Source organism: Pocillopora damicornis, chromosome 7 (assembly GCF_964200805.1).
Source record: "Pocillopora damicornis chromosome 7, jaPocDami1.2, whole genome shotgun sequence".
In the NCBI taxonomy this organism is placed as follows: domain Eukaryota; kingdom Metazoa; phylum Cnidaria; class Anthozoa; order Scleractinia; family Pocilloporidae; genus Pocillopora; species Pocillopora damicornis.
Window position 1 is genome coordinate 18,331,676 of NC_142676.1, and position 13,135 is coordinate 18,344,810.

General features: G+C 38.5%; 2 protein-coding genes across 3 annotated transcripts; one reads left to right on the forward strand and one right to left on the reverse strand.

The window, feature by feature from the left end:
- Positions 1–506: 506 nt before the first annotated feature.
- LOC113665136 (zinc finger protein ubi-d4 B) lies at positions 507–6,054 on the reverse strand. 2 transcript variants are annotated; one of them, XR_016188253.1, is made up of 8 exons: positions 5,884–6,035; positions 5,507–5,766; positions 4,886–5,157; positions 4,453–4,558; positions 3,350–3,682; positions 2,192–2,415; positions 2,022–2,103; positions 507–1,033 (listed from the first exon to the last, which is right to left on the reverse strand). XR_016188253.1 is itself a non-coding variant. In XM_027180788.2 (8 exons), the coding sequence occupies exons 1-8, from the start codon at positions 5,925–5,927 to the stop codon at positions 939–941; spliced, it is 1,305 nt and encodes a 434-aa protein (XP_027036589.2). In that variant the 5' UTR covers positions 5,928–6,054; the 3' UTR covers positions 507–938. The 2 variants fall into 2 exon arrangements, 1 of the variants encoding a protein (XP_027036589.2); XM_027180788.2 differs by having other exon boundaries at positions 2,303–2,415; positions 5,884–6,054.
- A 2,568-nt stretch (positions 6,055–8,622) lies between these two features.
- On the forward strand, positions 8,623–13,112 carry LOC113665135 (uncharacterized). Its single transcript, XM_027180787.2, has 3 exons — positions 8,623–9,122; positions 9,746–10,375; positions 10,892–13,112. The coding sequence occupies exons 1-3, from the start codon at positions 8,855–8,857 to the stop codon at positions 11,410–11,412; spliced, it is 1,419 nt and encodes a 472-aa protein (XP_027036588.2). The 5' UTR covers positions 8,623–8,854; the 3' UTR covers positions 11,413–13,112.
- The last annotated feature ends 23 nt before the right edge of the window (positions 13,113–13,135 follow it).

The following is a 13,135-nucleotide window of genomic DNA, read 5'->3' on the forward strand; positions in this document are numbered from 1 at the left end:
AAGCGCAAGAGATCTGACATAGCCATACAAGGATATCCAGAGAAAAGAAAAATGAATCCACATTTTGAGTGCCCCACCTCTTAACCCTTTGATTCTATGGGTAACTAACATCTAATTTCTCCTTATAATATAACCCCTGAATCAAACATTAAGGTTAAGAGAATAAAGGAAATGATCACTGAGTAACTAAAGAGGCTCTTAGCTGTTAACAAATTCTTCTTAGTAGCACCTTAAGAAATGTATAGAGAACAGTATGAAGAATATCCATACTGATATTAGGGGTGTAAATGGATATGTATTCACCCTCTTATAAGGACATGGTTGCAAAAAGCATAATTTTTCAAGATTTCTGACTTTTTCCTGTTCCCTAATAAAAATAGATGTTACTGACAAAATAAATACACAATGTGATGCATAGAAATAACATCCCATAATTTATTACACTTAGAGTATTTCCAACCATCTCATTAGCATCAACAAAACAATGAAGACAAAAAATGGATGAGTTTGAGGTTCTTCAATGCAGTTTTATTTTTTCTTGTAATTTTTCTGACATCCTTTTTTTCCCCGAATACTTCTTAACCAGTGACAACCAAACAAGTTTCAACACGGCTCTCTGTGACAATCTACCAGCAACATAACCTTTCACATTTATACTTGACCATTTTATTCATAAATGATATAACACTTGCTGAAATGTAACACCACCATACTTAGGACCACATTCTTTAGAGACTCATTCATAGTTAACCTTCAAAACCCTAAGAGTGACCAGCTTCTACTTTCTCCTTACAGCAACACCACTGAATCCTTCATTAAGATCACAAATAAAGGAAATTATCGACAAAATAGTTTGATTGGTACACAAATTCTCCTTGCAGTACCAGAGGAGAAGTAAAGAGAAGAGTGTAGAGAACATGGATCTTAAATCTGTCGCTTTAGTGCCACTCTGGTTTCATCATCATATGAGGTGGCATGGGTGCAGGAGCTGGGGGTAAAGGAGCAGTTTCACAGAGAGCACATGTCCAGTGACCTGAAAGATTAGCAGAGTCACCTTAATAACAGTATCATTACACAACAACAGCTAAGTAGAGTTCATGTAGGACGTGAGTGTTTAACCCAGAACTAAAACACTCATTGATATCAATACAACCACTACATATGGGAACCAAGTGGAATATTTCTGGAATACAACCTGAGTGGTGATATTGAGCAACAACATCACAATTCCCGCCTTTTCAAACTTTGCTGAATGAACTTGGTTTGTTTGTTGTTTGGAATATTAAATAAATTTTTGTTCTGTTTTTGCTGAACAGCTGAATACTTGATTTTGGCCTAATGAATGGTGTTACATGCAAACCTTTTTATGATTAGGGCACCAGGTATTTTGTTTCTTTCGATACCTAGTATTTGTAATAAAGCCCACTGTTCAATCTCTACTCTGTAGTTATTTTCCATATAGTAAAAAGAAAATTGCACCTCAGCTCAAGGATATGAATTTTATAAAGGAGGTAAGTTTCTAAAGAAACTGTGGGACTGCATCTATGGGAGAGTATAACAGGGCAATTTGGTATTATCTACTTAACTAATAACAAAAACTGGCCACCATAAAGAGTTTAAAAGCTGACATTTCAAGTGTTAGCCCTTCATCAGAGCAAATGACGAAGGGCTAACCCTCCTCCTTCAACCTTGATATAATCTATCTTTCAATCATTGAAGTCATGAAATGTCAACCATCACCCCTTCCAAACATTTGGAAGTTCATTGTTTTGCTTAATTTCCTTCCATAGCTGCTGTTTTGCTCATTATAATCCATCACTGATTATTGTTCCCTTGTCGAATTCACATCACATCAGTGCAGGTTCAAAAGTCCCAATAAGTCCCATAGTTTATGGTTAAAAATTGGTCAGTTATAGCAACCATAATGCCAGTTTTTACTCTGTACAATTCCTCCATAAAGGCTATTTGAACAAATAAAGTTCAAATGGATAAATGAATATCATACTCTAGAGACAGATTACCTTCAGGTGGTTTTTGCATCGGTGGCTTGAGACAATACATATGATAACCTCTGTCACAGCCGTCACAAAACAGCAGCTGATCCTACAAAAGAACAGAAACCGTTCAGAGGTCATATGAAAAGCTTACAGCTTCCTTTTGTGTCATAAATCAAAGGCAAAACAAACTTTACCCCATATGGATAGATTTCATGCACATACAGCAAGGTACATTGTAGATGTCTTTCTATTGTCTGAACAAGGTTGATGAAAATGTTTCTAAAGTATGTTTAACTCAGTCTCACATCATTATCAGAAGTTCCACAGAGTGTGCAGGACTTGCACTCAATGCACTGCCATTTGTATTTTTTCACACTTTCTGTCAGCTTTCCAGTAAACTGAAGACAAGAAGGATGGCCTAAAAAAAAAAAAAAATCACGAATACCAATAAATGAAAGATACCTTGATCTTATCAACTGAGTTGAAACCCTTTAATTCCCATGAATGACCGAGACAGAATTTCTCCTTACAATATCAATACAACATCAACCAGATAAGTGATGAGAATAAAGAAAAATATCAGTATGGGAATAATTGGTTGATCCAATACTAAATTCTCTGAACTAACATTATAAGAATTGTATGGTTGACAGTAAGGAGAATGACAAATTTGATCTGGGAGTTAAAGGGTTAAGCTGCAGCCCTTCATCAGAGTGAAGGCCTTATGCTCAAAACATCAACCCTTCAATCTCTTTATGATGGCCAATTTACATTATTTAACCCTTTATTAATTTAGTATTGGATCAACCAATTATTCCCAAATTGATATTTGTCTTTATTCTCATTGCACCCTTTCAATTGTTTAAATTCCATCTCCCAAACTGATTGATGATGGCCTATTGATGGCCTGTCCAATTTTACTGCAAAACACAGAAAACTATGAACACAAATATTATTTCTGGAATGTTGTTGTGTTGAGAAAAACAATCAAATCAGGCTGGAGAAAAATTAACTTTACAAAGTAACAATAATTTGTTACTTTGAAGTTTTCTAGTTTCACTTGTCCTGATCACCGTTCTAAATGCATTTCAGGTGCTTGTGGTTTCCGAGATTGCCACTGAGCTGAGTAATCCATGCATCAACTCTTCTTATCATTGTAAAGCTGGTAGCATTTAAGGGCAAGATGAAGCAAATCCTACATTCTGATTGGTTACTTGAGCAAGCAAGACAAGCACATTTTACCAGCTTGGGATTACCTGCTTTCATCCCACACAAGAAAAAAGAAAAACATGGAGCAGACTTACAAAGTTCATATTTATTGGAGATTATCCTGAGACTAAAATGGGTAATACCTGATCTGCCACAGTCTGCACAAGATAACAGTTCTTCAGGAAATCCAGTTGTTTTATTCTCATACACGTCACCCAGACAAAAGTCACAATAGTTATTAGGAGAAGTGCCGCTGCCTGGAACCTTCTTTGGGCGTCCAGGACCTCTTTGGTGGGGTGGTGATGGAGGAACCTTTGGAGATTCAACAGGAACACTCGCAGTAGAAGGTGTTGATGGGTGGGATATTGGTGGCTCCTCATGATGAGGTGCTGGACCAGCTGCAGCCTCCTGTTCGTGATTATAGTGGGTGTAATGGTATTTCAGTCCAGGGCCATTTTTATAGCGCCGTCCACAAACTGAGAAAAAAACAACAGTAACTGAAAAAAATATCTATGCCCATCTCTACTCACAAAATTTTTAAACACAATTAAAACAAATAAACCTCATTCAATGGTTTGACATATAAATACATGCAGATATATTGTGGGTTGCATAGTATTTTTCTGAGCTCCATAGGGACAAAGAGGAGATAGATAATGAACAAAATATCCCCTCATATCATATGCTAAACCATCAAATAAGGGATTTATCATTTCATCTTCTAGAACTTTTTGTTAACAAAACACTTTCTACAGCCTTACCCTGGCATCTTATTGATTGTGCAAGGTGTAGGCAAAAGATGAAACAAAAGAATAAAATCTTCACTTAAAAGTCCATATTTCCATATTTTTATAAGTCAAGCCTAAAGACCGAAAAATTAACAGTTTGGATTGTTTGGCACAGCCAGTTTGTTGCTCTACTTTCAGTGTGTATTTTTACTCTGTTCTACACTGTAATACCGTGACAAATTTGCCCCTTTCATTGCTCTAATATGGTTAAGTGGCAAAGGAGTAGAGTAATTATTATAATATCATTATACAATTCCGCGCAAAAGAGAAAATGCTTTTCATACAACTGTTTTCATACTGAGTACAAAAACTTCTCTTCTAACAAATATCAACATCATCACCATTAGTTCCCATTGGGGCAGTGGGTGTATAGGGTGGCATTGTATGTACAAGGTATTCAACAGCATTCATTATTTATCAATTCAATTTTCTCTGGTATTTATCATATATTGACTTACTCTCACACACATAAGGCTTTTTTCGCTCCTCTGGATCCATCCTGGCTAATTCCTCCTTGGTGATATTGCGCACATGGAGAAGGCCAGGCATTTGGGGGATTGGCTTCTGAAGTTTACACAAACAATAGCAAAACATGAGTTGAGAACTATACCTGAACTTTGAGCAAGCTGCTATGTTGGATACTGTGAGGTTCAGTGGCCACTTCTATCTTCATGATCCCTCCAGGGCAAGTACAGAAAAAAAGGACCCAGAACAGGCCTCTACCCTAACACACAAACCATCACCTCCTGCATCTTCATTAGGCCATTACACCTCCCCTCTTAAAAACTTTCTTTTTCTCAATTGGCCAACAGAGAGAGTGTGCTTTTAGGAGGCTACTCTATCTTGCTTTTCAGAAAATTCCCAATCAAAATCCCCAATAAAATTTCTTACATGGTGGACTGGTGTTTCTGGAAATAGACTGGGTTGATGCACTTTTTTGCGTCCTGGCCTTCCTTTACTAATTGGTCTCTTCTTGCCGACGATGAAGTCTTCATCATCAGTGGATAATGCACCACTATCATCCTGTAGATCTTCCTCCCCTTCACTCTCCACAAGTCTCACTTCATCATCTTTCACTGCCACAGCTTCTCTCAGATGATCAGGTTCAGACTCATCCAGTAGTCCCTCAGTTTCCATGGCATCCACAGTTTCAATTATTTGTTCTTTCGAATAAGAAACATAATTTGAGTTTCAATTGATTATCAACAAAAGAAGCTCTAGATTGTTAAAAAACTTCTCCTGTCAGCACCCTAAGAAATGTATAGAGAACAGTTTGGAGAACATAGATACTAATTTTGGGGTATATAGGGTTAAAACGTTTTCACCTGCAGTATTCAGTAACAGGGCTCTTACAACGCTCAGGCGAATGAGAAATTGTTGGTTAGCCATCATGCTTGTCTCACAATGAGCTGAACTATCATTGATACAGACATGCGAGACTTTTCTCAAAGTTCTCTACAGTTCCCCCCTCCCCTTCCCCTTCCCCTCCCCCCCTTTCCCACCTGGCTCTACCTTCAGTTTCTAAAGTTTTGGCCTCAATCGCACGCTCGACAGGGGGAGGCCGTTTCTTTTTCCGCCATCGTCTGGCTGGGTAACTATAGACGTAATGTGGCGTCTGTCCTGGCTGACGTTCGAGTTTGCTGATCCATAAATGGCAGTTATTCATTGCGATGCCTGTTTGTGCATCGATGAAAGGAATGCGAAGACGGCGCTCGTAACGCAGTCTGGAGTTGTAAGCGGATACATTCTCCAGAGCTTCTTTGTACATTTCTCTAAGAAAAAAAGTAACGACAATTTAGCTTCAAGTTCTACGTCAAATTTAAGAACTCTCATTTTTTTCGACGACGAATTTAAAAGAGGCACTCTGAAAGAAGAAATAAGACACGAACTGGGGATCTTTAGGTTCACGAGATATCACTCCGCGAGCCGCCATGTTGTTTAGTTCTCTTCGGTATTGTTAACTAGGTAACCTGGCGTAAATCTTGATAGCTTCGGTAACCTGGCAAAACACCCTCGCTCTCATGGTAAACACGATTTCCTCTGCGAAGGGTAATCGCATGGATATGACTAATGTTCTCTTCAAAGAGTGAATTTGTAAAACGTGATCGTCTCAAATTTCGCCTAAACGTGAATGAGTTTTGGATATTATTCGTGATGCGTGAAAAGGCATTATTACTTGCTTGAGTTTTACAAGGGCGCAAAACAACGTCATATTTTTAAGTTGTTGAGAGCCTCGCTCTTGAGACAAGTAGTTCTAATGCCCAGCTGACTTTTGGGGCATGTTGGCTTTTTCCTTTTTTCTGCAATGATGGTAGTGTTTGTTTTTTAGGAAAGAAAAGATCTTTACTTGTTTGGCCAATGGCCAGAAGGCGGAAAAATTCTTAAGGATAACAACTTCTACCTGATAAGTTTGAGTATACTCATTACCTGTCTGCTGGAAATGGTACGGATATCATGGATAGAAGTTACATGTTCATCACTTCTTGAGTTTAAAGGTCGATTACCTCCCCGTAAGGGACTTGTCAGAAATTAGCAGGGGAGGAGGGGGGGTGGAAACAGAGGGGGGGTCACAACTTTTTGAGCCTCAGAAAAGGGAGGGGTCATGAAAAATGGGCAGTTAAAAGGGGGAGGGTCATGCAAATATATGCCCGTGATCATGTAGAGGTTCACCCACAGAAGAAAAAGGAAGTTCTTTATTTGGCAAAAAAAGAGAAAAATACAACGGTTTACGGAACATTATGGATGTAAATAAAAATAAATAAATAAAATAAAATATATTTTGAGTTTTCATAATACTGACGCACCCTAGTGTATTGCAAGAACTAGATTTTATCATTTATACAAGAGGGGGAGGGTCATGATATTTTAGGCCAAGCTCAAGGGGAGGGTTAGCAAATTTCACTCCCATTGCAGGGATGGGTCACCTAATTTCCGAACCCTAATTTAAAATTCCCACCCCCCCTCCCCCCTGCTAATTTCTGACAAGTCCCTAACTGCAAGTCATGTTGCCTTCAGTTTGCCTTTTGAGGATTCGTGCATGAGCTTAGTGGGACCAGAAATAGTGTCATTTATGACTCTGAGACCTGTCTCAGAAGTAAATGGGTTTTACCAGAAAAATTATCCAGGCTAAAAAAGCAGACTGATGCGTGTCAGAAATGGCTGTCTGCTCAACTTGCGTATCTATCTATTTAATTAATTTTTTGAATAGCTGAAATTCGAACCTGGAACATTCAAGATAAAAAACAAATGCAAAGTACACTTCTTTTGCGTGTTTTATTTTAAAAAAGCTGTATTATTCGACATTCTTAAAAATGTCTTCAAGTCAAAATAGCCGAAGCCTAAAGATCAATGTGCAGGTCAGGTCGGGCGTTGAACATGAAATACGGCAATTATGCTTTATGTAGCCGATATACATATAGGTATATACATAAGACATTCATTCATTCTTTTGGATTTCTTTTTTCAGTTAATGGTAAGCTTGGCAAAATTACGTGACATCATTGTGCGAGGCTAAATGGTGATGTTGAACAGTTGCAGAGTTATTTTAAGCAAGAAGTAATTTGTGCTATATTTTGAAATAATTTTTATTCGAGTAAATTTTATAAATTATTCCTTGAAACAAATATGACTGTTGTAACCTTGGTTATTCGACTCAAAGTAAATATTATTTCTTTTGTTATTCCGTAATTAAGTTATTTTACCATATTAGGGCACTAGTACGTGCAAATATGCCATGATACTTACACTGTAGAACATAGCAAAGATACAGAGCAACAAATTGGTCGCGCCGAACGATCCAAACTTTATCAATATTTAGACTTCTTTTAAGCAAGAAATCTTTCAAGTGCTTCAGATTTTTTTTATTGGCCATAATAAGTCTTGAGTGATTTCGCTAGTGTTGCCGGTTTTCATCCTTCGCGCACGATCAGAGACAAGAAGCATGAGGGTATATTTCGAAAAATAGAAGCCAAAATTCTAAAAATTGAAATAATGATGGAATAATAAATCCCTTATTCAACGGTTCAACATCTAATACGAGGGGACATTTTGCTCTTTGCTCACAAAACATCCGCTCGTGTTATATATTTTAAACCATCGAATAAGGTGTATTTATTTCATTGTTGATAAAACATGCCGAATAAATAAAAGCAAATTAATAGCAGTCATACAAGTAGTTGTAATGCGATTTTGTGATATAGTGCTTATGATATAGTTGCAGAAAACAGGTAGAACTGGCTTTAGTTTTCGTTTGGTCAGTTAGAAAGTTAAAAAGTTTTTCCTTATGATTTTATGATCAAGTGTAAGGATAAAGTTTTAAAAGGGTTCAAAACGTAGATTTAAGGAATTTACTCCTTACAGTATTCCATAGTTCTAAATTAAAGGAAGTTGAAGAAACTTGCCTTGGCATGCTTGTTACGTTCAAGAATTTTAATTACAGTGTAGAGCTGACGGGTGCAATTGTTATTTTCACAAAAGAAACTAATAGTCGATATTAGTTTTGCATTTTTTCGGAAGAAAAGTTTTAAAAACCCAAACGAAAAGAACTGTAAAGTTTTTCTTTTCAAAGACAATGCATAATTTGATCATATCTTACGGCTCTCATAAAGAGCAAGCTTTTTTTTTATGGCTCACGGTTGAATGCAAGCTTGAACCGTTGATATTTGTGACGCTAAGTGGTATGTTCATAATATCAAAAATTACTCCTCTGACGTAAAAAGCTTATTGTGTTGTCGCAACAATATCGATGGTTTGAAGAAGAGTTAATGTGATAGCGGGCAGGAGGATTCTTCTCACTTGACGAAGTTTCGCAAAGTGAAAGAAACGCTGTTCGAGCGCAATTGAAGTTGGGTTCTCGCATCGATGAAAATGAGAGTACGCGTTGGATTTTTTCTCCTAGCCTTTCTCGGCTTCTTCTCTGCTTTTAGCTCGGCTCTGAAATGTCCTGGCGTTGCTCATTACAAGCTGAGTTTCTACGGCAAATGGAGTAACATGACTCACCCGAATGCTGTTCCTACAAAGGGCTTTCCTATGTTTTCACCTTGGGTCGGCGCCTCTCACAGTGCAGATTACTCCATGTGGAAGCCAGGAATGATGGCCTCAGAAGGCGTACAACAAGTTGCTGAGACAGGTACATTGTTTTTGTGAAATTATTTCTTAATTATTTCGTATTTCGTCAATACTGGATCGTTCACATGCAAACGTTGTCCAGCCATGTAACAACCACTGCTATCCAAATTTTATCGAAAGACGCAGACTATAAAGATCTGAGTGACGTCTGCTGGAGTTGAGGCACTCTTTCGTTTTTAAACCGCCAGAGGCGTCATGAGAACCATAAAAGGCTGACTTTGCGACTCATTTTAATTAACATTTTGTTCATTTCATTATTCCAAATAGTTTTTTCGTAGTCTCCTCGACTTCCGTTCCTTCTATTTCAGGATTTTTTGTAGTCTAATTTACACTTTAAGAGGACGATGTAAATTGCTTCTTACATTTCCTTATTTCAGCAAGAAACTTTCACATGGTGCCGGATCTAAGGATTCTTTATCCATGATCAGTGCCTGTTGTCATGATCTGAAGTAAACTGCTTGGGTATTGGGTGACGTTATCCACTATGCTTGCATGAATTTGGTTCAACATAAAACAGTTCTCCTCATCCAAAAAATTCTGTCACGTTTATAATGACTATAGGCAGAGACCGCTGCTACTTAAGATCAAAAGTTGAGTAGCTCATTTGCCTTCATGTCCCATCAGGTAATTCGTCACTCCTGCGAGATGAAATCATGATGCGTATGATGTACAACAAGACAGTGTGGAAACTGATCCAACAACAGGGCGGTCCCATAAACGGCACAGACATGGTGGAGAGCATTGATGTTGAGGTCACGGCCGACTATCCTTACGTGTCGCTGATTTCCATGATCTTCCCCTCTCCTGATTGGTTCATAGGAGGCGACTCTATAAACCTTTGTAATAATGGAAACTGGCGTGACAGCTGGAACGTAGCAATGCTGCCGCCATGGGATGCTGGGACTGATAGTGGAACCACGTTCACCGCCGATGACGTGGAGACAAGTCCCCAAGGGAATATCGCTGTTATCAACAGAATGATGAACACTTCCTTTATGAACCTTCAGGGAGACATTCCAACCATGGGCATGCTGATGTTTCAAAGAGTCAACAAGCCAACGCAGTATATGTGCAGCGGAGAGCAGAAGTACATGCTCAAGTTTGAAGGAATGTGGACCGAACAGAGGCAACCCATGGGATACCCGTCCAATCCTCGTTTTTCACCTCTCATCGGTTGCACCCATATGTATAACTACAGGTTCTGGAGTCCCATGACTATGGCTTCTAAAGGAGTACAGATAGTCGCAGAAACAGGTAGATAATCATTTGATTAACAATTGTCTTATTTCAGGGTTGTTTTCAACATGATGAACTGCACGATTAGCGTCTGTAGTGATAAAGATTGGGGAAGAATGACTGAACGATCATTTGGGGTTTATTTGGCTCAAGTCTTAGCTTAGCTTGATCTTGTGTGTGTGGTGGTCTTAGACACAGCACTGTTCTCTCACTGAAAAAGACGAAAGACTTCGGAATGGGGTAAGAAGGGTGACTGAAAGGTTCTTGGGTGAGTAGCAACAGTGTAAGGTAGCTATAGTGTAGGGTATTACATACGACCTCAATGAAGACACCAGAAATGTCAACCGTAGTGTCAGATGCTTTTTGGGGGTCAGGGAGAGGGGTAAAAACGAGAAGTTGGGGGGAGGATAGAGTTTTGCTCCTCTCTTTTCTGCCTACCTTAAAAAAAATTGTGATATTCGGAATTAAAAATGGATCATGCGAAGAATTTACCTTTCTTTTTTTTGTGTTCAATCTAAATTTTGGCTATACTAGGCAACTACTCAACATTGTACTACGAGCTGAAAAACTTCATGGGAAAATATCAGGGATACATTCACATGATTTACAAAGCCGATGAAATGTCTGGCGCTGCAAAGAATACAACTATGATGATAACGGCGAGTGGCAAGTATTCCCAAGCCTCTTTCATCGCCATGATTGCTCCCTCTCCTGACTGGTTCGTTGGAGTTCATGGCGTAGAGCTCTGTGGAAGCGATGGCAAATGGAAGGAGAGTGTGTCCATGTACTTGCCCGCGTGGGATGCTGGGACAGATAGTGGAATGAACTTCACCTCAGAAAATGCTCCCACTTTGCCGCAGGATGTTGTCACAGTCATTACAAAGGACAGCGAAACCGTGCTGAAGGGAATGAATGACATCCCCGCCTTCGCCAAAATCACCTTCACCAAATATACAGCGACCAATCCACCGAGCTCAGGGGTTCAGGGTATTTCCGCAACAGTTGGTACCTTTCTGTCTGTTGCGTTTCTCGCCGTCATTTGCTTTTTGTCTTAGCTTCGTTGAGATTAGAAGAGGCTAGTCGGCACGGCTAGGGAAACACATTCCCATTCGTCCCTTCTCTGTTCACACAAATGGGGGAATTTACCGCGGCAACAAAGCCTAAGATCTCTAGCTTGCGTAGATACGGGGTTTAAAGGGGATCGCTTCTTGACGTCAAACCGGTACTCACGTAAATATTCGTTTTACGTACCTTCTTTTCCATCAAATTAGATTGAACTCCGTAAGTTGATTTTCAACTTCCATCAGTGATATGTTAACTACGGAAGTTGATGAAGCTTACAACTGCTCTAAAACTACGGAGGAAAACTCTAACTTGTTTTCAAGATTTTTATAAGATGCTGTGGACTTTGACACCAACGCCATGTAGTTTTGCTGGCCTTCACTTCTTTTTTCTAAGTAACAGTAGCAAACTTGAAACAAGACCGATAAAAATTTGTCAAATTCAGCGTGCCACCTAAAATATTTACTCCAGTGCGACTGTTTTAGTTCTGATGTTTTTCAAATTAAACAGTCTCTCTGCTTTTATTTTTTATTTGACAGTAGCAAACTTGAAACAGGTGCTGGAATTTGTCAAATTCAGCGTGCCACCTAAAATTCTTTACTCCAGTGCGACTGTTTTAGTTCTGATGTTTTTCAAATTAAACAGTCTCCCTGCTGTTATTTTTATTTTTACAGTAGCAAACTCGAAACAAGACTGCTGGAATTTGTAAATTCAGTGTGTCACCTAAACTTTTTTACTCCAGTGCGACTGTTTTAGTTCTGATGTTTTTCAAATTAAACAGTCTCTCTGCTGTTATTTTTTGTTTTTACAGTAGAAAACTCGAAACAAGACTGCTGGAATTTGACAACTTCAGCACGCCACCTAAAATGTTTCACTCCAGTGCGACTGTTTTAGTTCTGATGTTTTTTCAAATTAAACAGTCTCTCTGCTTTTATTTTTTATTTCAACAATAGAAAACTCGAAACAAGACTGCTGGAATTTGTCAAATTCAGCGTGCCATCTAAAATTTTTTACTCCAGTGCGACTGTTTTAGTTCTGATGTTTTTCAAATTAAACAGTCTCTCTGCTTTTATTTTTTATTTCAACAGTAGCAAACTCGAAGCAAGACTGCTGGAATTTGTCAATTTCAGCGTGTCACCTAAAAGTTTTTACTCCAGTGCGACTGTTTTAGTTCTGATGTTTTTCAAATTAAACAGTCTCTCTGCTTTTATTTTTTATCTTAACAGTAGTAAACTCGAAAACAAGACTGCTGGAATTTGTCAACTTCAGCGTGCCACCTAAAATTCTTTACTCCAGTGCGACTGTTTTAGTTCTGATGTTTTTCAAATTAAACAGTCTCTCTGCTCTTCTCTTTTATTTTAACGATAGCAAACTCGAAACAAGACAAAGAAAAGAGAAATCTCTTCAATATACAACTGAAGTACAGTTCATGTTTTGGATGTTTAGTGCTATTTTTGGCTTACGTTTACCGTATACATGCAGCAGTTGGCATCGTTGGAAAGCCATGTTTTGCAATTGCACACAGAGGTACTTTTCGTCTATAACAAGTGCTGTTTTTAGATTAATTTGGATCTTTAGAATGTGAGGTTCATAAGCACTCTGTAAGGTCCAAAACAAGGAGCTCCTCGAAAATTGAAAAAGTTTTGGGAGCACCTGTTTAAAAACTTGCGAATAAAGTCTGCATTTGCTTCAATGTTTGTTCGCCTTCTTCTACGT

Excerpts from the sequence above, each read along its gene's own strand:
- LOC113665135 (XM_027180787.2), top strand. The coding sequence starts at position 8,855 with ATGAAAATGAGAGTACGCGTTGGATTTTTTCTCCTAGCCTTTCTCGGC. Across the intron at positions 9,123-9,745 it reads ACAACAAGTTGCTGAGACAG|GTAATTCGTCACTCCTGCGA; the intron begins GTACATTGTTTT and ends ATGTCCCATCAG. Across the intron at positions 10,376-10,891 it reads ACAGATAGTCGCAGAAACAG|GCAACTACTCAACATTGTAC; the intron begins GTAGATAATCAT and ends TGGCTATACTAG.
- LOC113665136 (XM_027180788.2), bottom strand. The coding sequence starts at position 5,927 with ATGGCGGCTCGCGGAGTGATATCTCGTGAACCTAAAGATCCCCA. Across the intron at positions 3,683-4,452 it reads AAAGCCTTATGTGTGTGAGA|TTTGTGGACGGCGCTATAAA; the intron begins GTAAGTCAATAT and ends TTTTTTTCTCAG. Across the intron at positions 1,034-2,021 it reads GATGCAAAAACCACCTGAAG|GTCACTGGACATGTGCTCTC; the intron begins GTAATCTGTCTC and ends CTAATCTTTCAG.